Source organism: Cinclus cinclus, chromosome 13, assembly GCF_963662255.1.
Source record: "Cinclus cinclus chromosome 13, bCinCin1.1, whole genome shotgun sequence".
NCBI lineage: Eukaryota > Metazoa > Chordata > Aves > Passeriformes > Cinclidae > Cinclus > Cinclus cinclus.
The window spans coordinates 15,986,887-16,014,498 of record NC_085058.1 but is presented as its reverse complement, the minus strand read 5'-3'; the positions used below and the strand labels follow the sequence as shown (position 1 = coordinate 16,014,498).

General features: G+C 52.4%; 1 protein-coding gene across 1 annotated transcript; it reads left to right on the top strand.

Moving 5' to 3' along the window:
- On the top strand, window positions 1–22,424 carry RGMA (repulsive guidance molecule BMP co-receptor a). Its single transcript, XM_062501420.1, has 4 exons — window positions 1–23; window positions 7,084–7,199; window positions 19,004–19,515; window positions 21,729–22,424. Exons 1-4 carry the CDS (start codon window positions 10–12, stop codon window positions 22,422–22,424), a joined length of 1,338 nt encoding a protein of 445 aa, XP_062357404.1. The 5' UTR covers window positions 1–9.
- Window positions 22,425–27,612: the final 5,188 nt, after the last annotated feature.

Genomic DNA, 27,612 nt, shown 5'->3' with positions numbered 1-27,612 from the left:
GAGAGGCTGATGCGGCCGCCAAGGTAAGCGGGGCGGGGGGCTGGGGGCCCCCCCGGCCGCATGTCCCCCTGCTCCCTGCATGGCCCTTCCTCCTCCGGACCTGTTGAGGCTCTCGGTCTCCTCCTGGTTCCCCCCACCCTCCCCGTTTTTATAAGGAACCTCGATTCTTCCCCTGCCCAGCGCTCCCTGCCCGGCTCGGCGCTAGCTGGCATGCATGAGGTTATTCATTTATCCTCCCTTCTGATGGTTGCCACTAAAGCTGCTCCCTGCTGCGCTAAGTCAGTCGAGTAATTCCTTGCAGACCACTGATGAGAACTGTAAACATCCTCCCCAGTATTTCCCCCTTTTCCTTGGATAGCTCATCCCGGGGCTGATCGCGGTTATCGATACCGGAGCGGGGACACAAAGCTTTCCCTGAACTCCCCTGGTCGCAAAGTGCTTCTGGGGTTTAGGAGCTCCGAGGGAAGGAAGGAAGGAAGGAAGGCGGGGGGTGACAGCTGGACAGATGTGGAACATGGCTGGGATGTGCACATCTGTGCGCAGGGAAAGGATGGGCAGCTGGAGCGTGGCACGGCAGGGGCAGCGACTTCGTTCCTGATGTCCTGGGTCCGTAAATAGCCAAAAACTCTTCCAGGAGATGGGGGGACAGAATATAGCCCCGGACAGGACAGCTCAGACGCACCAGCCAGAGCTGCCCCTATCCAAGCTTCCGCTCTGGGACATGCACGTTGCCCTTCCTAAAAATTACATATATTTATGGAAACCGGGCTGCGTTTGCAAGACAGGTGCTTTTTGTTGTGGTGGTGGTTGCGAGGCAGGAGATGAAAGTTTGGTGTTGTTTTGATGTGATTCTTGATTGCTGCCTGTTGGAGTAATTGCATCGCAATTGCTCAGAGGTAGAATCAATTTCCCCAAATTGAGATTTTAATGGGAGCTCGCAGGCTGCTGTTATGTCATGTGGTTTAAGGCGGCGTTGGATTGCATTTATTTTATAAACTGGATACTTTTGCAGGCGGCGCAGGGATAACAGCACCACCCAGTGGGGCCGTAGCCCCAGTCCAGCCCAGTACCAGCCCAGTTCACCCTAGTCCCAGCTCAGCTCCAACCCTGCTCTAGTCCCAGCCCCAGCCTTAATCCCAGCCCAACCCTAGCCCAGCCCAGCCCCGAGCTAGGCACACCTGGGAGGACTCCTGGTGCCAGCTCCAAGATGCTTCCCCTCCACAAAAACTCCCATTTTTTTTTGCCCACAGAAGTGCTGGATTAAAGTTGTTTGCATTTGGGGCTTTTTCCCCCATAAGAAGGAATTTCTCTTTCTCAGATATTCAGGACGGAGTTTTAAATCAGCTGAGGTCACTGTCACTCAGTGTTTCACAACTGAGAACACAGGAAAGGCATCCTGTGTTGGGTTGCATTTCTGGCCACTGCTGTCAGGAATTGACAGAAGGAGACCTGGGGAAGGTGATTGGGTTTCACAGAGCTTTTTCCAGAGGATCCTTCAAACACCCCTTGCTCAAAGGGCTGCAGATGTAGATTTGAAAACACTCGATGCCATCTCCCACCTTTAAATAGGATGGAGGAGATGTCCTTAGCTGACCTGTCAGTCAGAGGAGGGGAATTAGTGAGCTATGTTTGCGCTTTCTCGAGATGTCAGGAGCTTTTAAAAGCACCAGAGAAAGACTGTCCCATCACACAGACTGGCTTCTCTCTTTGCTGATAAACACCCAGTTCTCTGCAATTGTTCCGGTGTCCCTGCCCATGGCAGGGGGATCAGAACTAGATGATCTTTAAGGCCCCTTCCAACTCCAACCATTCTGTGATTCTATGATTCTGGTCACTTTTTGGCAGTTCAGACTTATCCATCTTTTCTGCTGAGCTGACATTTGGCCATTTGAACTTGCTCTTGGGAACCTCCCAGCCCATCTTCTATTTTTGCTTAGAGGGAAGCCCAAATGCGAAGAAGATACACTACAGAGATACTGCTTGGTATCTACCCCAAAGAAGAGACTGGGCCAGGAAGACCAGCTCCCTGCAGAGAATTAGATATACAGATGGTGAATTCCAGCCAGCCCTCCAAACGCTGCTGAACAAGGGATGGTTACAGACTCCCATGTGTAGGAATTAGGCCTCACCCCCCCAGGGCTTTGCAAGCAAGGGAAAAGGAGAGACAGAAATGAATGTTACAATTTAAAAAAAAAAAAACAAAACAAAACAAAACAAAAAAAACTTTATGTGATGAATTCTAATTGCTTTAAAATATCTCTGCCTGTTTTGCTTTCTGTCATGGGTAAGACTGGAAGTTTTCCACCAGCCCATCTTCCCCTTGTGCAGCCTGACTGTTTTTCAGTATTTAGAGGTGATTTTTATGGCTGTGGGTTTGGAGCAGGCAATTTGAGAGAAGATTACCCACTGTGACTTCAGTGGGGGCTGCTGATAATCAGTTAATCTGCAGATGCAAAGATGCAGGTCAGCAAAGAGTTCTTACATTTCGTTTACTGGCGGCACAAAGCTGTATTTTCTTCCACCTTTCACAACTGGCCTCTTGTTACACAGCCAGGTTGGTGAGGCTGATGTTCACAGGGGCAGCTGTAGGAAGGAGGATTTAGATAAATCAACAAACTCCTCTCTGCACTTTATTATGCAGGAGTGGGTCGCTCTTCAAAGCCCAGGTCTGTGCCATCCCTTCTGCCTGCCCTGTCCAGTTAACGCCAAAGTTCAGTGCAGGGCACTAAGGGGATCTTGGGGGGACATTTTCCTGCTCTATCTGCAAGGAAACATTGGTAGGGGAGGGGGTTTAGATGCATATTCTGCAGCCTTGGGTCCACAGCTCAGGGATAGTGTCTTCTTGGTCAATCAGGGAAACTGTAAAATGATAAAAAATGGAATTATGAGTAAACGGAAGGTCTTTAAAATTAATTGCAGATATCAGAGGTGGCTGTTACTGCATAAAGATATTTGGGTATTTTTGGTTCTTATTCAGAGGAGTTTTTTTTCTTTAGTAAGGGAATTGTTCAGTGCACAAGTGTTTGCTTTTATTTCCACGAACATTTTGGAATCAGTTGTCAAACCTCTCCAGACAACAACTTGCGGGGTTTTATTCCACACTTCCTTTCTTCCTCCTTTAAGGAGCAGCTTACTTTTCGCTGCTCACCCCAAACACACACATGTCCCTGCAGAACATTTCAGGATTAGCTTCCTACAGGAGTGATTATGGCTTATCCCAGACAGGCAACGAGTTGAACACCGTGTCCTGAGGCAGAGCAGGCAAAGGCACGAGTGTGGAGATAGCGGTGTGAAAAGTGGCCACACAGAAAGTTCATGGGAGAGTCAGGAGAAGACCAGGAGCCCCGACATCCCTTCCTCTAACTACCAGTTGCAGCCCTCAGAAATACCCATGTTTACTATTTTAGCCATGTAATTACAGGTAGTGAATGATTCCATTAGGGAGGCTGTAAGGGGAGCCCTCATCTGCAAAGCTCTGGGTTCAAATCAGCCACATTCACTCAGTCCCACCGAAGCCCACAGCCACACAGGGCAGAGAAAAGGAAAGTTCAGCCCAGCCATCCCGGCTGAGCGTCCCATGGGAACTGTGACTCCTCCAGCATCCTGCAAACACCTCGGAGACGGCTGTGATTTGTGTGTCACCCCTCCACAGTGACACCAAACACTGCAATCGAGATGCAGATGACCACGGAGGTGCCTGTGCCCCGGAGCAGAGCCGCTGCCGTGGTTGCATTTCAGTGGTGGGTGGTTTCCCACATTCTGTTTGCAAGGAGCATCGGGCTCAATGCTGCCTGAACAGGGAGTCCTGGATGGGCTTTGAGAAGGAAAGAAATCGGGGGAAAAGCTGTCATTCCACATTTCCAAGCCTAGATATCCACATTAAGCAGGGCAGAGATCCGAATTTCACACAGCCTCTGGTTCAGTAGGCAATTTAAAGTCCAGATCTTAGATTCAGCTAAACAGAAAGATGAAGTTTATTTCAAAAACGTGTAAGGGGGAGCAGGATTTCAGAAACACACCTTATTTGGAGCCTTTTCCTCCCTGAAGTTATGGTTTGGACACATCTGTTGTTTTCTCCAGCGAAATCCGCTGCTTTGATGGATGCCAAGAACAGCAATCCCATTTGCAATGCATGATGCAACGGAGCAAAATCAAGGAGAAATTTTTACAAACTGGAGCCAGGGGCATCCGACCGTTGCTTTATGGCAGCACAGTTTTCCCTACACCAAAGGCAGAATTTCCATCAAGGGTCTTATTTTAACTATAATGCCTCAGACTGGATTCCTGGCTATCGTTGCAATGTGTCAGCCTGCCCCAAAAGGGCAATACCAAAGTGGTGCTTTAGGTCAAACCATCAAAGCAGCCTAGCAGCAGCTATTTAACAGCTGGGTTTTAAAAGTTCGTAATTCAGACAGTTTTTTTTTTTTTTTTTTTTTTTTTTTTTTTTTAGTTAAACAGATCATGTTAAATGTCATCAGTCAGGATAACAGCAGAAATTATGTTTTTCATTTTGAAATAAAAGCAAAAGTTGCATTGCAAGACGAGAGGGTGGGGGCAGGAGGAAGGGATTTGAGGTCTGGAACTCCATCCCCTGGGTCTCCCCCCCTGCTTCCCTGGGCTCTCCCCAGCTCACAGACCCTCTCTCCTCCCCCCAGGCCCCTTCCAGCTCCAGCTGCCTACACATCCCATCAGCAGGCATTTCTTCTTGGGTGGTAGGAGCAGCTGGCAGGGTTTGGACATATTTGCCCCTGTTTGACATCCCCCACAAAGAGGTGCTTCGAGTCGGCGTTCCTCCCACACTGCCTCTGCTACAGGTCTGGATCCGGTCTGCCAGCTTTCATCTCCTGCCCAGCTCTGCCCACTCTGGCAGCTCCTCTGCACACAGAGCTCCCTCTGACTTCAGTGGACACTGTCTGGGTGCAGCTCTAGGACCAGCAGGACCAAGACAGATATTCCATTAGGCAGGAAAGGCCACAGGATTTTTGGATCCCATCTGGGTCCCAGATGGAAAAGCTGCAGTGTTTTAATTCCTGTTGCAGCCTGGATAAAGCCCCAGAGAAGCTCCTCCTTCATCTGGAGGCATAGGGGCTCACTCCCCTCATGGAGAAATAGATAGGTGTTAAAAGATATCTTTGCTTCTTGGGTATTTATCCCCATCTCCTCTTCCTCTTTCTATGGGATATTTGTTGTCCTGGATCACAGATTCAATCTGTGGCAGGGAAGAGATCACAAACTCTTGTTGGAGACTTTAAGCCACGGTCACTCAAAAAAGCATCCTGAAGGATGTTTATGAGCTATAAGAGGAGGTTTCCAAGTATAATTAGAAGAAATGTCAAGGAGTATCCCAGTCTATACCAACCTGCAGGAGGAAAGATGCATGGTGTTACAGAGTTGGGAGAAGGGCAGTATAAAACAGCCAGCATCCTTTTATTCTGTGCATAAGAAATCCAAAAGAAATGAGATGAAACATCAAGATGGCAAGGGACATGCCATCAAAGGAGAGCTAATGATCCAAAACAGGGAAGTTATTAAAGCCTACACCCATGGGCACCCTCATTCAGAAGTGGTGTTAGTTCACTGTGGCTAAAACATCCCTCAAGGAAAATTTTTAAGAGATCCAAGCTAAGCGGATGTCTTCCTCCTGGCCTAGCCCTCTCATGGGTGGTACAGACCCCTGGAATGGTGAGGATGCAGATCCAATCTGCTCACCTCCACACGCTGTAGCATTGCAGGAGGAAGAAAAGAGCAGGATCTTGAAACCCAGCAGGAAAACGCATCCAAGCTGCTGCTCCATCTGATGGTCTGTGAGCAGGCAGGGTTCTCCCAGGGTTGGTGTCTGCCTGAGACTGCACAGAGGGTCTCTGAGGGAGGCTTAAAAGTGAGACCCTGGTCTCACTGGTGAGACTTTTCCCCCAGTGAAAGCTGAACATCCAAGTTTGTATGTGGGCTGGGGGCACAGAAGAGGCAGTGGTGGAGGTCCTGAGAGTGTAGGTCTTGTTAGTAATCTCCACCAGTCCTTGGTGGACTGGCAGCTAGACTTGGGGTACCAGATAGCCATGCCCCTCTGTAAGGAGTGCCAGGGTAATGATAAGGATCTATGAATGAGACTTTCTGTTTCTGAGTCACCTGGGGTTACTTCACTGATACCAGTGCCAGCACTGGTGCAGGTGAATGACCTGGAACTGTTGTGAAACTCTCACCTACCATGGTGCCAAGGCTGGGAAGACATGGAGGAGCTCCATGTGCTGGAGGAGACACCATCCCCCAGCGAGCTGGAGACCTCAGTGTCGCTGTCACAACCCCTACCCCGCACCAGGTGCCTGAAGCCTCCCAGCCTCACTTTCCCTCCTCTGCTGTACGACAGCCCCTTTACCCCAAATTGCCTTTTTTTTTTTTTTTTTTTGGAGCGATGCAAAGCGCTCTTGGTAGGCCCATAGGAGAGGGGCAGGGAAAGCACGGTGGGGTTGAGTCCCGATGGGGTGGGAGAAACTCCCCCTCCCAAAACTACCACCGAGCTCTAATGAGTAAGGCAAGCAGGCATCAAGAGCCCTTCCCATTTCCCATCCTCCGTGGGAAGACCCCCTTGCCCCGGGGCACGGGAGAGTTTAGTGGCTCCATCCGCAGCTACAAGCGCCCGGCCTGGCTCTGCCCGGCTCCTTCTCCGCGCTCCGTCCCCGCCGGGCTCCCATGGCCGCGCCGCTCCCGCCCCTTCCCGCAGCATGGCCGGGGAGGCGGGCGCGCCCGGAGGAGGAGGCGCAGAGGAGGATGCAGGCATTGGGAGGCAGCGGGATGATTGATGGTTGGGGCTGGCTTGTAATGGGAGGGGACGGAGAGGAGGAGGAGAAGGAGAAAAAGTCTGTGTAATCTCTCAGCGCAGAGCCCGGAGCTGGGGCCGCCCGTGCCTGCCGCGCTCTGCGGAGCCATGTGGGGCTTTTGATTTCATTTTTTTTCCCCCCAAGTTCCTTCGATTGATTTATTTTCCCTTTTTTTTCCCCCCCTCTTCCTCTCTTCCCTTCTCCTTTTTTTTTTTTTTTTTTTTTTTTTTTTTTTTTCCTCCTCCTCCTTTTTGAACTCTTCTTCCAGGGAGAGGATAGTGGTTAAAGCTCGAGCTGGATGGATGGGTATGGGGAGAGGGGCAGGATCCACAGCCCTGGGACTTTTCCAAATCCTCCCTGTCTTTCTCTGCATCTTCCCTTCAGGTAAGGAACAGCCTCTTTATTTTGCAGACTTTTTCCTTGTGTTTCTGGCAGCCCTTGGATCGCCGCCCCCGTTCCCCTATCCATGGGCCTCTTTCTCTCTCCCTCTCCTCGCAGCAGTTTGCCACATGTTTAAAATAAGCAAGTGGGGCTCAGTTTTGGTGCGTGCACCCCCAATTCCCCGTCCCCCGAGCAGTTGCTGTGGGTGTTTCTCCTTGACCTCATCTTCTTTGTCTCCCCGCTCCTCATCTCACAAGGAAGGAGATGGTGGAAATCAAAGCGGCGAAGGCAGCCGGGAGGTGTTCCTGACAGCGCCAGGTTACCTTGTCCTTCCCTTCCCGGGTGCCGCCAAAGGCAGGGCGGACACTGGTGGTGGGGGGGAACCACACATGAACGCCCCCATCCTAAATTTCTGCCGTGAGAGCGGTGGGGGGGGGGGGATCCGCGCTGCGATGCCCGGCGGAGGGCAGAGCCGGGGAGGGTGGCGGAGGGGCTCGGGGGGGGTCATTGCGGTGTGATTTGGGGAGTGCGGGGGGTCCGGGGGCCGCACGGCCCCGGCGCGGGGAGCGCGGGCGCGGGGCGCACCTGGGCGGGCGGGGGATGCGCGGGCGCTCCGGGCGGCCGCCCCTTCTCCCTCACGGCCCCGCCGCTCTCGGGGGGTGTGTGTGTGTGGGGGGGGGGGCTCAGCACCTTCGTTTGCTTGGAAACCTTGCCCTGGCTGGGCATGGAGCTGTTGTGCTGTCCGAGGGATGGATGGCAACCAAATGGTCCCGCGAGCATCGGCACCCCCGGGCCGGCCGCTCGCACCCGCCGCGGGGCTCGGCCCCCCCCGCCGCCCCCGGCCCCGATGTTTGTATTGTGTCAGAAAAGGGGAGAATTTTAGAATTACAGCTGAAAACGCCATCTGTTTCCAATGAATCCCCCATAGTTTTTCACAATGTTTTTGGCAGATCTCTGCCTGCAAATTCCTTCAAGCCCTGAGTGCTTGTTTTTGTTGGGGGAGGGGAAACCCAGTCCACAGAGGCGGATTTGTTCCTTCCAAAACTCTCCAGTTTCTTTACCTCTTTTTTTTTTTTTTTTTTTTTTTCCCCCCTCACTTGCAAGGGGGGAAAAATGGAGAGAAAGCAGGAGGGAGAAAGAAACGCTCTAAGGCTTAAATGTCCCTATCTATCATCTTAGTTTAGTAAAACTCTTTTTAAAAAATTTTAATTTATTAATTTTTAAATCTCCTCTGCCTTTCTTTTGCATAACCGTAGGTGAAGTAGTCTTGCACACACATGCAGGAAATAAATAAATAAGTGCTTTACGCCCTTCCTCCCATCTTTGCCCTCTTCGCCCTTTTCCAGGAAAACCTTTTCAGCGCTGCCCTTAGCACTGAGGTGTCTCTCTGGACCCCACTTTTCCCATGGGACTTCCCAGCAGGCTGGAAGCTGAACCCCCTGTTGTTTTTTTTTCTGGAAACTCTGGAGCTGCTCCCATATGTGTTGCTTGACGCCCTTTTCGGAGTTGCAAAGCATCGAGGCTGTGAGATTTACGGTGCAAGAAAGAACTTGATAGGAGATCTGGCTGGCTGCTTTGTTTGATTCTCCCTTCAGCAGTCAAATAAGGTGCAAGGAACTGGCAGAACGAGGCGATCCAGAGCCCGCGGGAGCGGGGCGCAGGCGGAGACAGGGCTCCCCATGCCCTGGGCTGGCAGCAGGCTGGGGGCTTTTTGGAAAGCTTTGTGGGTGGGAAGGTAGGAAAAGGGGGGATTTATTCCCTGCCATATCCTTTTTCCCGGTGCTTCTTGGGAATTTGTGGGTTCCCAGCATCAAGGAGGCTTCGCACCCCTCCTGGGAGCCCCAGGTGAGCAGGGCTGCTGGAGGCTGCCCAAGCGGGTGCTCGGCGTGTCAGATCAGAGTCCTGCCCTATTTATTTACTTGCTTAACCCCCCTACGCTCACAGCCCGGGCTGGATTCCCTCTTGTGCTGCTTTTGCACCGGTGGCTTCACCCTGCTGCCTCCTGGGCAGCCCCCACCATCCAGTGCCCTTGGGCTGAGTCCTTTGGCCGTGGGTCAGGGTGACCGTGGGGCAGCTGGGGAAGGAGCTCTGGGCAGGGCAGAGCACTGCTCGGTTTCCTTGGCAGAAATTCTCCTTGGAGCTTGTGCCAAGTCCCAGTGTTGGATGCTCATGGGTGCTCTCCCAGCTGAGACCCTGATGTGGGTGAACCAAACCTGTGTCTCCCAGTACAGGCTGTGCTTAGTTTTCTTGCAAATCTTTTTGTACTTCCAAAATCTGGCCCTGGGTGTTTTTGCCCCAGGTGTGGCAGGCTCAGGTTTGCTTTGGCTTTCCCTGTTTTTTTCCATCTTTGGCTGTTTTGGCTGTAATACACTCCTGCCTCCATAAAAATTAGGAGTTTTCTGTTCCTGGTCCATCCAGGCAGCACAGTGGATTCCAGATAAGGATCCAAACCTATTGGAGGTGTATCAGAGTAGTCAATAAATAGCTTTTCTCTCAGCAGCAGGGAGGTGATGGCAGCATTAATCCAAAACTGAGACGGGGGGCTAAAATAACCCCCACAGTGCTGTGAACAGGGAGCCCATCCCAGGGAAGGTGGAGGCAGGGGAGGAATGTGTCTGTGCGGGATGTTGTCAGGGCAGAGAAGAAGGGAGGGATTCAAACGTAAACCTGGAAATATTCTGGCTTCCCTGTTTTGTTGTAAGCTTGGAGCTGGTCTTGTACTTGGAACAGGGAGTTCTCTGCCATTGCCAGCAAGGCACGTTGTGGGGCTGGAAGGAGGCGCCTTGTTTTTAATGTAGATGGGGTGGATATGTTGGTTTTTTTTCCACAGAAAATAGTGGAATTCCTGGCCCTTGGTTACTGGGGACAAGGCAGTGTTGAGTGACTTTGGGTTTATCATGGGAGCAGTGGAGGTTTCCTTCTCTGTGGCCTGGACAGCTGTGCTGAGTCAGATGTGCACATGAAAGTGCTTACAGGGCTGGGCAACCATAAAAACTTCCTGACCTGGGGGCTCTTTATGGGCTCTGCCCTGACCTGCTCTCCCTGGAGAGCCAAGCTGTGGCCCCAGTGACAATGAGTTTTGTGGTCTCTCCTCTGGCTCCCTGATGGGCACATTCCATAAAGCATCCATAAGTTCTGGCATGGCAGTGTGTGGCCCAAGCAAGCCCTTCCTCAGCCCGTCAGTCCTTCAGGGGATGCCACAGCCAAGCCCTACTGCTCCCAAGGGGTAAGTGTTGGTGAGACAGCAGAAGAGGTCAAGGATGAGGGCTTTTGATCCATCTGGATGAGTTTGATTTGGTCTGATTTGCTTTTCCTGTTGGAGCAGATACTAGACTTGGAGTAAGGGGGAATGTAGGAACCCAGGACCAAAAGAGCCTCAGGATCCCAGGTGGTTTGAAGGGGGCTGGGGTAAGCTCAGGGCTGCTGGAATCCAGGAGTGATGTGTGCTGGGGTGATGGGGAAGGGGTTTTGGGCAGGATGGGGGTTGATTGGAGATGCAGATGTGGTGGGCAGGTAAGGGTGCCCTGGCCTGTGTCTGGCTGTCCTTGCAAATCCCATCCTGGTGCCACTGGTCAGGAGTGAGCTGTGCAGGCAGGGTCCTTCCTGCCTGACCATGCACAGCATCCAGAGTGCACTTGTTAAGAGGAGAGCTCCTAAATGCCTTTAAAAAGCTCTGTAGCCTGCACTTGGCAGCTACTGGGATGAAAAGAGGATATTTATTCCCTTGTCTGTGAGCTCTCAAAATAACAGTGCGTTCGACTGTAGCCTCAAGATTGCTTTGCACTCAAGTGCAGCCCCGGCTGAGTAAATCACTGCTCCACCAGCTGAAATTCCTGCAGCAAGGGGGAGAATTGAATTATAGCCAACTGCAAAACCAGATGCCATCCCCTTGATGAAGTCATCAGGCTCTCACTGCAGAGAACAAGCTGGCTCCAACACACACGCAGCCCTGGTAGGCGCAGACTGAGCCACTCTGTCTGACTGCCTGGCCGTGGTGTGTGGGGTGGCCAGGGTCTCATGTCCCCACAGCTGCAGGGACAGCAGGTCCTTCAGAAGGGTGTCAGGTCCCGCTTTGCACTGCATGAGCCTCCAGAAGTGTTTTGCCATTCAGTTCCCAGCAAGCAGAGCTGTCCCTGACATACAGGTTTTATGGGTCAGGCAGAGAGCAAGCTTCACTTGAGGCCAAAGAATTTTCTCCTCCCTTGGTTTCCTCTCCTTCCTGGACAGCTGTTGACTTTGGTCCCCAGGGCCTTAGTAATGATCTATGGCATTTTGGGTTTTGGACAAGCTACCTTTTTCTCTTGCTGTGTGACACACTGCAGCTGGCCCTTTCTGAGATGACAAGGGCATGTGGCAGGACATGACTCCGAACTTCACCAGCCCATGGTGATGAGAAAGCATCGTTGTGCTGGCATTCAAGTGGGGTAACAGTGGGACTGGGGGACTGGGTTCCAGTTAGAAAATTACTTTTGTTTGTCTTAAAACCTAGGTCCAGGAGAGGCAGCATTTAAAAATAAATCTCTGAAAGTCTGTGGCTGTGCAATATAAGCAGAGATACTGTGGTTTCCATGGGGTATGAACAATGGGGAGGGAGTCTGGTGCTGGGTGGGAGCCCAGACTGCAGGAAGGGATCCACAAGGTCCCCTGCATCCCCAGGTGGGACTCCAGCATCAGTCAGGTGTCTTGATGGGCTTGTGGGGTTGCTGCCACCCCACACCCTGTGCAAGCCAACGCCTCCGATTGAGATGCTGCAATTTTTTGGCAGACATCTAATTGTATAAATTTGCCTCATCCAGATTTATGTGCTCCGGGCTTCTCTCCATCTCCTCGTTTTGTATCTCATTTACCTCTGCGTTTGAAGGGTTGAAATTTCACAAGAGCACAGCAGGGCTGATTATTCCTAGAGGGAATCCACACCTGTGAGCAGAAAGTGTTTCACTGCCAGCCCTGCCTCGGCCGGGGCGAGGGGGAGGAGGCGAGGGACCCGCTGCCACACCTGGGGGGCCCCCGGGCACTGGTGGGTGGCAGCGCTGCCTTCAAAGGCACCCTGGGAAAACAGCTTTGGCGTGGGGAGAGTGATGTCTGCTGGAAACCTGAAACACTCGGCGGTGGGGATGGCTGGCAGCGGTGACCTTACCCAGGGACTGCTGCTCCAGAGCAATGGGGACGTGAGTGGCGGTGGCTGAGGAGGAAAGTGAGGGTGATGCTTCATGCAAGGCATGAAAGTGCAAATTCTTCCCAAGGTGCTCATCTTGGGTGAAAGCCTTAACATCCTTCAGTGTCCTCATCTCTAAACCGGACCATTTGCTTGAGGAGATTTGCCAGCTCTTGGGAGCTGTTGGTGAAAGTGTCAGGTGCTCTCCCAACGGGGAAAGTTAGCTGTGCAGCTCCAGGATAGCTTCCCAGCCTGCAGCGCACTGTGCTGGAAAGCCGGCTTTGTTAGTGCCATCCTGCAGATGAAGAGTCAGAGGAGATCACTGCCCTGTCACTTCCCTCCCTGTGCATCCTCCGTCCACCAGCTCGTGGAGGAGCAAAACCTGCGTCTCCTGAACCACCCACTGGCAGTGCTTCCTCTGAGCAGGCAGAAGCCCAGCAGCTGCAGCAAAGGCAGCGCCGAGGCCCAAATCCCAGGAGGAACATTCAAGAACCACGTCTGTGACTCCATTGCTGCACTGTCTGTTGCGCTGGTTCCCCCTCTCAGCCCATCATGCCTGAACTCCCCAAGGTTTGCTGGTAGTTCTCAGAGCAGCACGGCCCTGGCTGGCAGCTCCAGGGTTGGTGCCCTGTCGGATGGTGGCTGCTCGCCCTTCTCCCTGCCCATGGTGCCGAGGTGAGCCTGGAGGAGCAGTGCTGGCTGGGGGCTGGGGAGAGCTGCCCGGGCTGGCACGGAGCATGCCGGATCAGCCGTAAGCTGAGGCTGGAGCCAAAAGAGCTGACTAAGTGACAGGAGCGATCGAGGGCTCCTTGGGCAGCGTGCAGCAGTTTGTGCCGTAGCTGCTGAGGACATCGACTCTGCTGCTTTCCTGCCTGTACTCGCCCCCCGTCTCTGCGATGCCTGCGGAGGAGAGATGGGGGGCCGTGAACTCGGCACTGAGGACAGAAAGGAATTGGCCATGGCAGGTCCTCCGGACGCTTTAGCGACTGACACGGGCTGAAATGAGAAAAATCCTTCTGTGTCCTTCTGACTTCAAGGAACTGGTTTCTCCTTTCCCCAGCGTCCTCTTGAGCAAGACGAGGACTGGGTTAAAGGAAGCTGCGTGGTTTGAGGTGCGCTCTGTGGTAGATCTAGAGTTACTTTATCGTACACAAAGTAGGGCCTTTGCCTGGATTTAATGCATCTGCTGCTTTTGCCGGTGGAAATGAGCACATAACCCCGGCCCCAGCGTGGAAGGTGGCCCCTCCGAGCCAGCCTCCCCACGCACACCCTTGAAAATACGAGCCCCAGCTCTTTAAGAGAGTCAGGTTTATTTTTCTCCTTCAGTTCCCTCCTGCCGGTCCTCCCCCCACTTCAGTGCAACTGAAACCTGATCTAATCCCTTTGCACATGGGTAATTTATTGGTCTATTGGGCTTTTCTTGATGGCAAATTGCATTGTCTTTCTTCCTGGGTTGAGGCTTTGGAGCAGTTTGCTGCATTCCTGCAGCTCTTTTCTCAGGGCTGATCTTTCACACCCCCTCTGAGCACAGTCAAATCAGTTTTATTGGGCCTCTTTGTTATGCAAACAAGGCAATAATAACCAGGCTATTATTCTGCAAGATTGTGCTTGATTAACAGTTCAAAGGAGGTCGCTGGAAGAGCCCGGCGCTGCCTTCCCGCACAAATCCTTTCCCCAAGCCTGGGTCAGGTGGCCCTTGGCTCTTGCTCGCCCCGTGGGGCTGCGGGAGATCTGTCCCTGCCCGTGACATCCCATCCATCAGGGCTGCACCGAGCCACTCCTTTCTCTCCCTGGTGTGACAAGGCGCCGGCTGATCCGTGTCATAAAATAGAATCACAGAATGATTGGGGTTGGAAGGGGCCTTTAAAGGTCACCCCGTCCAACCTCCCCCCCCCCCCCCCCCCCCCCCTTCCATGGGCAGGGATCTCTTCAATGTCCCCGAGGATGGGGAACCCACCACCACCTCTCTGGGCAATTTGTGTCAGTGTCTCAGCACCCTAATTGTAAAAAGAAATTCCTTCTTTATATCTAATCTCATGGCCCTGGTGGGCAGCAGCATGGCCACCATGAAGAATGGCTCATGGAGACACCCCCTGGGACAGGAGCAGCACAAGGGGCTGTGGATGCAAAGCAGTGTTCATTTCCCTCAACCTGGGACTCGTGAAACCTTGCTGGAAGCAACCCCCCGTGCTGTGTTTTTAAGGAGCAATGTGATTTTTTTTTTTAAACTGTTTTGGGGTCATTTTCATGTTGGTGGTGACTGCTGCCTGTGAACAGAGCAGCCCACATCTCCTTGAAGCTGGCAGATGTTGCTGGTATTTAGCACCTTGGAGAATTGTGCCTTTCCTATTGAGGTGTCAGCATAAATATGTTTATTTAGATTACTTAAATAAATATGTGTTTAGGAGCCTAAGTCTGGGTGCTCAGATCTGAGGCCAAAGGTAATTACATTTTACTGTGTTCTCCAAAAAGGGCCTTTACTGCATGTGTGAGACTTGCACATCTACACTTCAATCCATGTATTTGGAAAAATGCAGGATGATGTATTTGCATCACATCTGGGTGATGAAATACTTTCCAGCCCGTTAGGAACCAAGAGGATATTAAAAAACATTGCTTAGCAATGAACACTTTAAAATTAACAGGTCTGGTGAATGTGCATTCAAGACTCTTAAAAGAATTGGCTTTTGCTTACAGAAATTAATTTCCAGTAATTCTCTTTGTTACAGGAATTACAGGAGAACAGATGAAATGTTGGTTTTGTGCTAGTTTTCTGAAAGAGCTTGATTTGGGTAAATGAAATCCAGGTTACTTGATACCTGGTGAAGGGGGAATAGGGGGGCACTGGTAATTAAATGCTGTTCAAGTTAGGTGCGTGCATATGTTTGAACATTTAATTTGACATCAAGTAATGCAGTGTACTGATGGCAAGGGCAGAGCGGTGGGACTGGGGTTGCGTGATACCCCAGAACCCTGAGCGTGTGTTTGGGTGGTCCATGGGATGTTGTTGAATGGAGGACCAGGGCTCTCCAAACGGGGAGGAGCTCAGGAAAAGGTCACAATTCATTGCAATGTCCTGGTTAAAGGGCTGACCTTGGGACAGTTGTGAGCGTGTCCTTTATCCCCCTGGTAGGTTGTGCGGGAAGCAAGGCTGCTGGAGGGAGATCTGATGGTGGGACCCGGCAAACACCTTCCAGCGAGAACTTAAAAGTGCAAACCGTTTAGCTTATCTGGAGGATTGACAAGGGACTTGATTGCAATGTGTGAATATCTTTGTGGGAAGCATACTCCTTACTAACTGACCTTTTACTGCTTTGGAGAAAATCGCTGGTTCTTTTTATGTCCTTACAATGAAGTCAGATAAAATCCACTTAGAACCAAGGCCCGTGTTTTGTAAAGATGATAAACAGCTGAAACTGCCCGCCTGGAGAATGGGGTGGCTTTTCAGTCAGCACAGACCTCAGGAGTCCTCATGGGAAGTGTCCCTGAACAAATGGGGGATATGGGAGGGGGTTGTCCTAGTCCAGGTGGTTTTCTGATTTTTTTCCGGCTTTAACTTTCTGAAACGGTTGGTTTCAAGATAACAAAGGAAATTTTGTTCCCCGGTTTTGAGTGGCACCAAGGCCTTGAAAGAAGATCATGGGGAGGGTTGGAAGGTGGCTTGGAGGGGTTGGATGAAGGCTTATTTGCCATGGGCAAGAAATCACCCAGACCTGGGGATGTCTCACGGATCCCAGGAGAGCCTTGCTGGGTTCCTGCTTGAGAGGGATTTGTTTCCATGCTAAGTCATCTGTGGTTGAAAAACAGAACCATTGTGAGTCGATGGAAAATAGATTATGCGAAATTGAATAAACATCGTTTCTTGGCCAGGGTACAAATGAGCCTGCACCACTGTGCCAAAGCTGCTGCCAGAGGGGACGAGGCAAGGCTGCTTGGGAGGGGTAAGGGTCGTGTTTGCTTTCCTCCACAGCCTTTGTCCACTGTGGTCCCTGCCCAGCAGCATGAGGGATTTGCCATCAAGGGTAGCTGGGGAAATGTCCGTGGGCAAGGCCAGGCGTGAGCTCACACAGCGCCGGGGCACCTGGATTTGGAGATGTGGCCTTATATGGGGCCCTGGGCGAAACAGCCAGAAGGGGATGGGTGCCAAAAGTGGAGCGATAACATCGGAGAGCAGAACGCTCCCCCTTCAGGCGCAGGGAGGAAGGAGATGGGCTTCCCTGCCCTCCCTTCGGTTGGGATTTTTTAATTCAGTGCCTTATAAAGTCATGTGTGACCCCTGGCAGGGCAGCAGCGAGGGATGCTCAGCACCAGGATGTGTCCAGCACTGGGTGTTGGGGCTGTTTAGCCTCTCTGTCCCTAGGCAGCCACAGCTCACGCCTGCATCTCCTCATCCAAGCGAGCGAAGCAAGTCCTTAAAGAAGGAGGCTGTGGGTTTATTCCTACTAAAAAAATCCCCTCAACGCAGCAGCTGAAGGGCTGGAGCAGGCAAAGTGCTGCAGCCGGGACTCTGCAAGCTGCTGGCTGGATGGGATGCTTTGTGTAGTGCATCCTGATTCTTTACAGAGCTGTGGGGTGTGCGGCTCCTGCGTGTCCAGGGATGTGTCCTCCAGCTTCTCCTGGGGCTGTGCAGGCAGGTCGGGCTGTAGTGACAGCACCTTCTGCCACGTGAAACCCCAAGGCATCCTCAAGCTGTGTATTAGCATAACAGCTAGGAGAGCAATGACTTTAATTGCCTGATGCCACTAGGGTTTGGGATAACCAGCAGTGGTGGCGCTGGTCACACTCCCGCGTGCTCTTTTGATTCCTGCCTTCCATTATGACAGTTCTGGAAAACCACACTCCTGGGATGAACAAGAGAAGGATGTGAAATAATAAATATCTTTAAATTTGACCTGTACATTCAGACGACTTAACAGAAACGTGAGCCCATGTCCCAGGTCAGAACCTTGTTGTTGAGTCACCTCTGGCCAGTGATGAGTTAAAGGCTTTCCACCGAGCTCCTTGCAGGTTTAAGTGGGATGCTGCCAAGACCAAACAGCTCACGGATTCTCGGTGCTGTTGCTAACATCTGAGTTTATTAAACATGAATTTTAAAACTGTGAGGACCCTGTCACCATTTCCTATTTGCACTTCAGTTTTCTTGGAAACAGAGAGGAGACAGGCTTGTTTCTCACAGCCGAGCTGCTCAAGTGTTTTATAGTCTAAGTCTCCCTTTCTGATTTTCCAGCACCAACTCTGTTTAGGTTTCCAGCACTGTGATGTTTAAAACTCAAACATACTGTTTTCCCTGAAACAATACTGGGTTTTGTAACTTTCTTTCTAAACAAATCTGAGATACTTTTGGCACAGATGCCCTGCCAGGCTTCCTTCTAACCAAGCCCGGAGACAGGAATATATAGATACGCTTGCAAAAGGCACCATGAAAGTGTCTGGAAATGGTGGGGCTTGTCTTCTCCTCCTCCTGCTGCCTTTTCTGCCTGAACCCATCCTGTTTCCAGTTGCTCTGAGGGGGTCGATTAAGAGGAGAGGAAGGAAAATGCCATGAATTTTAAGTAGTGTGAGCCTGGGTTCACCCAGCAAGACTCAAATTGGCAGGGGCAGAGCAGTGTCTGTGACATTCAGCAATGGCCATGTGCTTTTTTGCACAGCTGCTTTCAAGTCTGCTTCAGGGAAGCCACACTGCCCTAGGGAGCAGACGTTGTGTGTGTGTGTGTGGAGGGCGGGGGGGGGGGGGGGGGGGGGAAACAGGATCTGAATTTTCTTTGCCTTCCTCTGTCTTGCCAGGAAGCACCAGGGCTGTGGCTGAGCCCAGCAAAGGCCCTGCAGCCTCTTGGCTTCGCCTGCACCTGGGCAACCCACGGCGGGTGGGAAGGGGAGGCGGGGGCTCGCTGGCATCCCCGCACCTGCTGTGCCGGTTTTTCTCCTCCACCTCTTGTTCTCTCTCAGCGGGCCGTGGTGGGGAACGGGCTCCCAGGGCTGGGCAGAGCTGCACAGACGTCAAGAAAGAGGATTTTTGGCTCCTTATTCTTTGCGGAGGCACAGGGACAGCTGCTGCACCCGTCACTGCTGTGGCACTGGTGATGGTGGATGGCCTCTAGCTGTGCTGCAGGGGGTGGGACGTGGCGCTGGTCCTGTTCTAAGGTGGGCACAGTGGTTGTGGTGCTGCTCGGTTTTCCCAAGCCCATAAAGGAGGAAAAGGAAGAGAGCTTTGCGTTGGTAGAGTTCAGTCTGGACACAGCACCCAGTAACTCACACAGCACAGGGCTTACAATGTCAAACCCTAAAAGGGCATTAAAAACCCCATTGCATCTCCCCCCACAGTAATGATCCTCCCTCATCACTGCTTATGAATATGTCCCATTCTTCCACACCATGGTTTCCCCCCATGATCATTCATCTAAAGACTGGATGCTCTTTCCCTTTTTGGCTTCAATTGGGGCAGATCCTGTTGGTTTCTTTGGCTTTGATGCATGGGAGTTGGGCCATGTGAGAGGGTCACGTCTGGTGAGCGAGGCCTCGTCACGCGGCCGGGCCGGTGTCATGAGTTTGGGCAGCGGGAGGAGGACGCTGCCTCTGGATGGGGATGGATTTGGGCATCCCACCCGCGGGCAAGCCGGCACTGACCCCTTTATGCTCTGCTCCCTTACCGCAGTGACATCTCCATGCAAGATCCTCAAGTGCAACTCTGAGTTCTGGGCGGCCACGTCGGGCTCGCACCACCTGGGCGCGGAGGAGGCGCCGGAGTTCTGCACGGCGCTGCGCGCCTACGCGCACTGCACGCGCCGCACCGCCCGCACCTGCAGGGGAGACCTGGCCTACCACTCCGCCGTGCATGGCATAGACGATCTCATGGTGCAGCACAACTGCTCCAAGGATGGCCCCACGTCCCAGCCCCGCCTCCGGACGTTGCCCCCCGGGGACAGCCAGGAGCGCTCTGACAGCCCCGAGATCTGCCACTATGAGAAGAGCTTTCACAAGCACTCGGCCGCCCCCAACTACACCCACTGTGGGCTCTTTGGGGACCCCCACCTCAGGACTTTCACGGACACTTTCCAGACCTGCAAGGTGCAGGGGGCTTGGCCGCTCATAGACAATAACTACCTGAACGTGCAGGTCACCAACACGCCGGTGCTGCCTGGCTCCTCGGCCACTGCCACCAGCAAGGTGAGCTTTGTCCCCCTGGACAGAGGTGGGCGAGGGCAGAGAGGCTTCAGAACAGCCATTCTTTCCTCTGTGTCTTCCCCGGTTTCCACATCTCCTTGGGTTGGGTAAGACAAGAGTGTGAGCTCCTCTGAATTTGAATGTTTGGCCCTCAGTATCAGATGTGCATCCTACTTTTGTCCCCAGCCTTCACTGAATTGTGGTTTCTTGTTGAGCCCCATTTTGTCCAGCCCCATCACAGTGAGCAGGCTGAGGTGCTGCACCTCAGGGGGCCTTCGTGGCCAAGCCAGGTACTGCAAATTAGGAGGGCTCCTACCTTGGCACTCCAGATTGTTGTGAACAGCCAGATCAGGGATGATGCTGGCATCTCTTGGGGGACCCCCAAGGCCCAAGAAAACCCAGGAATGCCCTCCAGGGCGGCTCCAACTTGCAGGAAAAGCCTGGAGGGAGCTGAGCTCCTCACACTGCCTTCCCTTCTACCCAGGCTTGTAATTGTCTCTGTGGTTTGCAGCCAAGTCAAGCCATTTTGTGGGGAACAGTCTGTTCTGGAGGTGCTTTGACAGACTAAATAAACATCCTGAAGGTACGAGGCAAGCACAGAGAGTCCAAGTGAAAATGTGCTGCTGTGATACAGCAGGACTTGTGTATCACAGCCTCAGCTTCAGGAGAGACCTGGAGCTGAGGGGCCTGGTGTGCTGCCCCTGGTGCAGCAGCTCTAAAGCTAACAGGGCACTTCTTGTGCCAAAGAAAAAGGGAGGCTCAGCAGGAGGCATCCTCTTGCTTTTGGAAAATGTCCTGTGCCACCCTGTCTGGGAGTTCTGCTTCTTCCTGTGTGTGGAGAGAGGAGGGAAGCACATACAGGACAAGGGGCTGCTTCTCTGCTCTGGATGTCACCCCTTTATCCTGGGCTGAAACTGGCATTGAGGTTCTGACCTGTCGCAGATAAACCCCCTAAAGATACCTAATGATGCTCTGATGCCCTTGTCTGGTAAAAGACATCAAAACCTGCTGAAGCTTGCAAGGAAGTCTTGAGGAAGGTGGTCCTTAAGGATCCTAGGACCTGCTGGGATCGCAGGATCACCACCTTCATTGAGCCTTTTCTCTCCTTATCTGCCTCAGAGGCTTGTGGTGAGGAGGGATTAGTCATGAGATCTGCAGCGTGAGCTGTGGGAAGCACTGCTGTGAGCACGCTCCATCCTTGGGGCTCTTCATTCTCTGCTCTCTTCTCCAGCCCCACTCCACTCTGGCCAGGTCTCTGGCTCCTTCATGGGGTCCACGTGGCAGGAGGTCCCCTTTGCCACTTCTCCCTCATGGGCAGAGAGGTGCAAAAGCAACTCTGCAAGAGCTGAAAGAGGAAATGTAGTTTGTACTGTTTGTACATGCAAATTCTACTCATTTTCCTCCCCAGGTCTTCCCTCAAAAAGCCAGGCCAGCAAGGAAGGTCAAGCACTGTGAGGTCCTTCCTCTGGCAAGGGACCTGTGTTTGAGCCAGCCAGGGGTGAGGAGGCATGTTGGGCTATGTTTGTGTCATAGAACCACAGAATTATGAAGGTTGGGAAAAAACCTCTTAAGATTGAGTCCAGCTATGAACCCAGCACTGCCAAGGCCGCCATAGAAAGGCCATCCCATTGGAACAGGCTGAACACATGTGCCTGTGGGGCTGAGATGGAGCAGGGCATGTTTGAGGGCCCATGGGAGAAATCCTGTCGGCCTGCAGTTGGTTAGGGAAACAAATTGGTCCAGCCCTTGGGATGTAAATGTCATGGGAGTCAGAGGAGAAGCTCCACTGCCTCCAAGGGAGTCAGGGCTGGTCCCTGCTGCCATTTGCCAGCCCTGGAGGCGAGGCAGTGCTGCGTGCACGGGCATGCTGCCACAGGCCTGTGAGTAGGGATACTCCACCCAGCTCCAGCTGCAAGGAAGCTCCTGTGCTGGGCCTGGAGATAACAGGCAGATCCAGGTGGTACATTCAGTCAAGCTGCTGGGTCTTGGATCTCTACACAGTGTCCTCACCCTTTTGCTGGAGCAGGATCACCATGTCTGGGGGGCAAAAGTCAGGGCCACTTCTTAGGATGAAGGACCTGCCCATGAGCTGAAGGTCACACTCCTGTCCAGACAGAGCATCCAGCCCTTCCACCTCCCACCCCACTGCCAGTGGTGGCCGTGTGCTCTCGGGTGGTCGTCACTGTCTGTAACCACGCTCCTTTCCTCCCCCACAGCTCACCATCATCTTCAAGAGCTTCCAGGAGTGCGTGGATCAGAAAGTGTACCAGGCAGAGATGGACGAGCTCCCCGCTGCCTTTGTGGACGGCTCCAAGAACGGAGGGGACAAGCACGGAGCCAACAGCCTGAAGATCACAGAGAAGGTGTCGGGCCAGCACATCGAGATCCAGGCCAAGTACATCGGCACCACCATCGTGGTGAGGCAGGTGGGCCGGTACCTCACCTTCGCCGTGCGCATGCCGGAGGAGGTGGTCAACGCCGTGGAGGACCGGGACAGTCAGGGCCTCTACCTGTGCCTCCGTGGTTGTCCACTCAACCAACAGATTGACTTCCAGACCATCCGCTTGGCTCAGGCCACGGAGGGTCGTGCCCGGAGGAAGGGGCCCAGCCTGCCAACGCCCCCCGAGGCCTTCACCTACGAAACGGCCACGGCCAAGTGCAGGGAAAAGCTGCCCGTGGAGGACCTCTACTTCCAGTCCTGTGTCTTTGACCTCCTCACCACAGGGGATGTGAACTTCATGCTGGCTGCTTACTATGCCTTTGAGGACGTGAAGATGCTTCACTCCAACAAAGACAAGCTGCACCTCTATGAAAGGACACGGGTCCTGACCCCGGGCAACACGGCTCCCACAGGAACGCATTCCACCCTCTGGGTAGCACTGCTGTGTTTGTGTTGGTTGTCCTTGTTATAGAGGTTGCTCCTTCACACATTGGAGAGAAGGGAAAGGGGAACAGGAGGCAACCAGGGATGAGATGCAGGTGTTGGAAAACAAGAGGTTGGACATCAGAGCCGCATGGGTTGTCCTCAGACCTCAGTCTCTCTCCTGGTGCAAGTCCTCCACCTTCCCAGCTCTTGCCTGGGAGGAACGTGCTGCCAGTGGGACCAGTCAGGAGTTTTTGCTGGACTGTACCTTGTCTGGACCTTCCTCACTTGCACCTCATCCTGCTCCCAGTCGAGTGGGTGCTGGGGAACCCTTGTAGCTACTCTCCTTGTAGCACTCCCCTGGTCCCAGCCGTGCTCGTGGTGACTGTGACACTGGCGTGTGTGAACATGGCTTTGTCTTGGGAGAGCAGAGCCCACGAGGAGGGCACGGAGCAGTGAGACAGGACCAAGCCTGGTCAGCACAGCAGGGCTGGATGTCCTGCTCACTGGAGCTGGGCTCTGCTTTTCGGCACGTCGTGCTTTGCCCACAGCCCTGTTGTTGCAGAAGGTGGTAGGCAATGATCCCACACTTGCTTGGCTGCTGGTGCCAAGCACCTTCTGGGTGGATAGAGGACACGTTCCTCAAACCTTGGCCTGCATTTTTTGTGGCTCAAAGGCATCCCCTATTTTAGCCAGTTCACCTGGCTGATTCACTCAGTAGTTTTAGTCCTGTCTCCCTTGTCTCTGCCTGGACCCACCATGGACTCTTGATGGCAGCGGGAGAAACCTGGCCAGTATTCAAGTGGTTTCTGCAACTTCTGCCCAGCATTGGATGAGTTCCTCACACCATTCGCTCACTGGTCCCCTAAAACTGGCAGCAGGGTGGCTGCTCAGTGGGAGACCCGACCTGCACGTCCCTCCAGCCCCTCCCTGCCTGTGGCTTGCCCTGGCCCAGCCCTGGGATGGAGCAGGAGCGTGGTGCTCTTTTTTTTGCTGCTAGGTCTCTGCTCTGCTCCCCGTCCTGGGGCCGCGACTTGCAACCCCATTGCAGACCAGTTGCACCTTAAGCCCTTTTGGGCTTGAATCAGAAATGGGGCAATATCAGAATTCAGCCAGGAGATGGGATGCAGCAGAGGACCCCCCAGCTGCCTCCAGATGTCTGTTCCCTGCCTCAAAACCATCAATAATCTCCTTCCCCCACCACGTAATGCTGCCCATGTCCTCCACTCCACGTTCCTCTGTGGTTCACCCCATCGCTCACTGAACAAACATCAAGACCACCTTTGGTCTGCGCCTTCAGGACCTCCTGGTGGGTTTCCCCCACCTTTCCTCAGGGGGAAGTTCCCACAAACAAGCCCCAAAACACATGTCACACTTGGGGGCACCTCCTGCTCTCAAAAGGGAGGTCTCTGGGCGTGATGAGACAAGCTAGCACCAAAAGAGGTGGGAACAGGCTTGGTTTGGCAGTCTGAACTGGTGCCAAGAGGCAGCCTGGTGTAAATACTGAACATGACTATTCATTGTGTCCTTACAGCTGTAGAGCTCCATTTGTAAAGCAGCAGAGAAATGCAAAGTTGTGTCAATTGATGTAATTTATATTGTCTCTTTAATATATAGAGCCCTGGCATTGATCTCGTGTGACTGTACAGATGAAAAGATGTAATTGGTTTTTAAATGTTTAAAGAAAGAAAAGAAACAAAAAGATGTGTTTACTACTTTGCTCCTTGCTTTGTTTGCTGATGCCCCAGATAGTCTGTTTAGGGAGATTCTGAAATAAGGATATCACAGTTTGGAGGTGCTGAGGGGAGCAGCCACTGGACCACTGCACTGGACAGTTTAATTTTCCCAATGCACTAATGCTCAGCCAGGCCGATTTGGACTTTCTGTTTCCTATTGTTCTAGAGACAAAAAAATTGTCTTCCCTAGAATTTTAAAATACACCTTTTTTAAAGCCAAAATCTGTCTCTGGGCAAAGAGGCTGTTTATCCCACAGCTAAATGCAGCTGTGTGCAGCCTCCCTCTGAGCACATGGTGGTGCTTGAAAGCTGCCTGAGCTGGCCCAGCCACAGTGTGCCAACAGGTCAATAATTCCCTTCAGGCCTCCCCTTCCTATAAAACAGTCACCCCATGTCAGGACATGCTGTGGTTTAGGGACAATTTCCACCCAAGGAAAGTCTGGTTATGGCATGGCTCATTCCCTCTGTCCAGGTGGGCACTCCAGTGGTGGCTGATGGGGCGAGGTGCTTGGGGTATCACTATTTTAGAAGCAAACAGTGAAGCACTTTATTTTGGTTGTGTTTGACCCAGTTCTGGTTAAAGGTGAAGTGTGGCCAAGAAGGACCTGATACTTGGAAACAAACAAAACAAACAAACAAAAAACATAGGCAAAGGGGGGGCATTCTGAAAAGGCCCCCCCACCTCCTCCCAGCGCTGAGACCCACGGGAGTGTCACCACGTGTAAATATTGTAAATTATTTATTGAGAGAAACGCAAGTAAAGTTTGAGGTTTTTTTGACAATAAATGAGTGGGTCTCACTTTGTTCCCTGTGTGTTGCCTGATGCTGTTCCCCACTCAGGATGCAAGTGTTGCCCCATTTCTGCACTCATTCCAGAGCAGCTTTCTTCCACCTGAAGGACCCTCTGAGAGATCATCTCTGTCCTGAATTCTCCTGAGAATTTCACTCTGGAATTCGATTTTTCTACAGCCAAATGAGCAAATTAAAAAGGGGATGGGGGGTGGTGGGGAGGGAAATATAGATAATAAACCTTTAGAGCCTTGCCTTGCCGGGAAAGGAGATGTGCAGCAATGGAGTCCAAGGGGGTACCACCACCCTTCCCCTCCTCACCCCAGCAGATTGGGGTGGACATCCCGGTAATGGTAATTCCTCATCTCCCTTTTGTTGGGCGGCTCTCCTGTCCCAGCTGGGTTTGTTGCTGCCCTCTAATGAGGAAAAACAAAATTGCTTTTTTTTTTTTTTCTGTTACATTTTCCGGTTTTGAAGTCTGAATGGACTCATTGTCACAGCAGCTGGGACAGGGAGATGCTGACGGCAGGTGGGACACTCACACCATCTCAAACACATTATTTGGGTGAATCCATGTAATGATGCCCAGCACCAGAGATGTGATTGACATCTGGCTTTCCCCTCCTTCAAAGCCCAGAGAACTGGCAGCAAATGGAAAAGCCAAATCCACTCCGCCACTCCTTGCACCAGAGCTCAGGTTCAGCCATATGAAATGGCTAAACCTGAAAAACTCATCTAGAAAGAGCACAGAGTGCAGGTTCAGGGGTGTCCCTCACTGAGTACTGTTCTCCCAGGAGGTCACCAATGGTCCCCTGCTGTCCAGCCTGGGACAGTGAGCAGGCAGCACCTGCATGTTCCAGTAGGACAAATTCCTGATGTGAGGGAATGGTGACCCCCGAGACACAAGGATGCCCTGTCCCCATTAACCACACAAGACAGCAAAGCATCCCCAGGAGCTAAGTGGGGAAGGCACAGGCAGTGCAGGGACACTGGTGGTGGCAGTGGTGGCCTTGTGGCACCTGGGAGAGTTACAAGTTGCTCTCCAGACCACGTTCAGGGCTGGTGAGGGGGCAGCCCCTGGGGGATCCAGGGTCCCATCCCATCACAGCTCAAGTGCCACCACCTGGGGCCTGGGGTGGGTTTCCAGCCCGCTTTGGCTGTGCCTGGCCATCCCCTGGCCTTTGGCCGCTGTCTTGGGCTCTGAGCTTCACACCTGACTGCTCGGGTGAGCTAAGATCAGCTGTCCAGGAGCAGCCACAACTGCAGAACGTTGCTGTTCACCAAAAACTGTGGTTTTTTTGCTGGGAACTGGCTGCCCTCTGGAGGGTCTGTCCCACTGTAAAGCACAGCCCTGTCCCCTCACTGGGGCAGGTGCAAGGCAGGGCTGGGGGTCCTGCTCCCTGTGCCAGCACACAGCATTGCATGGATCATGTCCTGATGGATGATACCTTCCTGTGGGACAGACCAGACCTGCTTGGCATGGACAGGTGGGAAGGGGGAATTTCCTCATCCATTCTGAGAAGGCCTTAGGAGTGAACTGTTCTCAGTGTGATGATGTGGACATGGGTGGGCAGGAGAAGCTGGGCTGATCTGTGCTGGGGAGACAACCGGGCGTCAGGGTGCCCACATCCTTACCTGCCTGCTTAAATAATAATAATAAAAAAAAACAACAAAAAAGCAAACAAAACTCACTGCCCTCAGGTAGATTCACCCAGGCATGTAACACCCAGCCCAGCTCCCTGCAGTCCCTGTGCCTCCCTGCAGCTGAGCCCCTCTCCCTGCTGAGCCCCATGGCTAACAGCCAGTCACTCTTTCCATTAGGAAATCCATTTTTCAGGAGCATATAACTCAGCTGTGAAATTTCACTCTTGGCTGAAACTTGGCTCAGCAGCAGAGAGACTGGGAAGGGCTGAACCCAGTGGCTACAGGTGTGAAAAGTGCTTTTTACAATGAGCTTTTATAACTTGGGAGAAACAGCTCCAATCCCTGATCCATGTCCTGTCGTGTGGGCCTCAGTGTGAGCAGTGGAAGGTAAAGGCCAAAGCAGTCACTGGATGCCATCACATCCCAGCTAGGGATAGGCACATCCTGCCCAGGAGGGGCTGGAGACAGAGAGGACAACTCACTGATGCAGCAGGAGCAACCCTTTTCCTAGAGAAAGGGGAATTTTCCCCAGAAAAAGTAAAAAAGAAATTTATACATCCTCAGAGATCCATAAAATGTAGAGGTGGGATAAACACATAATCAGCAGTATCATCCCAGTGAAATCCTGGTGGCTCTGGGTTAGATAACATACTGCTCCTTCTGATCAGGTGGCAATTCCCATCTGAAGAGGCTTCCAAGTCTCTATCACCACAGACTGTGAAACTATGTAAAAACAGACAAGCAGAACATGCTTATTCCTGCACAGCGAAAATATCCACGGTGGATATTTTGGATATTGCCTGTGGTTGGCAGGAAAGGGCCCTGTCATCCCAAACCAGCCCCCAGACCTGCCACAGGACCCCACAGAGACACCATGCTGGGGCCCTTCTGAAAATCTCAGTAACACTTTTTAATATACAAGAATCAAAAGTACAGCAGTTTTACAATGTAGGAAAATTTCATACATACTATATAAACAACATATTTACATCAGAAATCACTAGGACAGTGGCATTTCTTTCACAAATATAAATTAATATTAATTACTGTTTTTAGTCAACAGGTTTA

Bases quoted from the DNA above. Each gene is read 5' to 3' on its own strand.
- RGMA (XM_062501420.1), top strand. The intron at 7,200-19,003 runs GTAAGGAACAGC...CCCTTACCGCAG, and splicing joins TCTCTGCATCTTCCCTTCAG to TGACATCTCCATGCAAGATC. The intron at 19,516-21,728 runs GTGAGCTTTGTC...CCTCCCCCACAG, and splicing joins CGGCCACTGCCACCAGCAAG to CTCACCATCATCTTCAAGAG.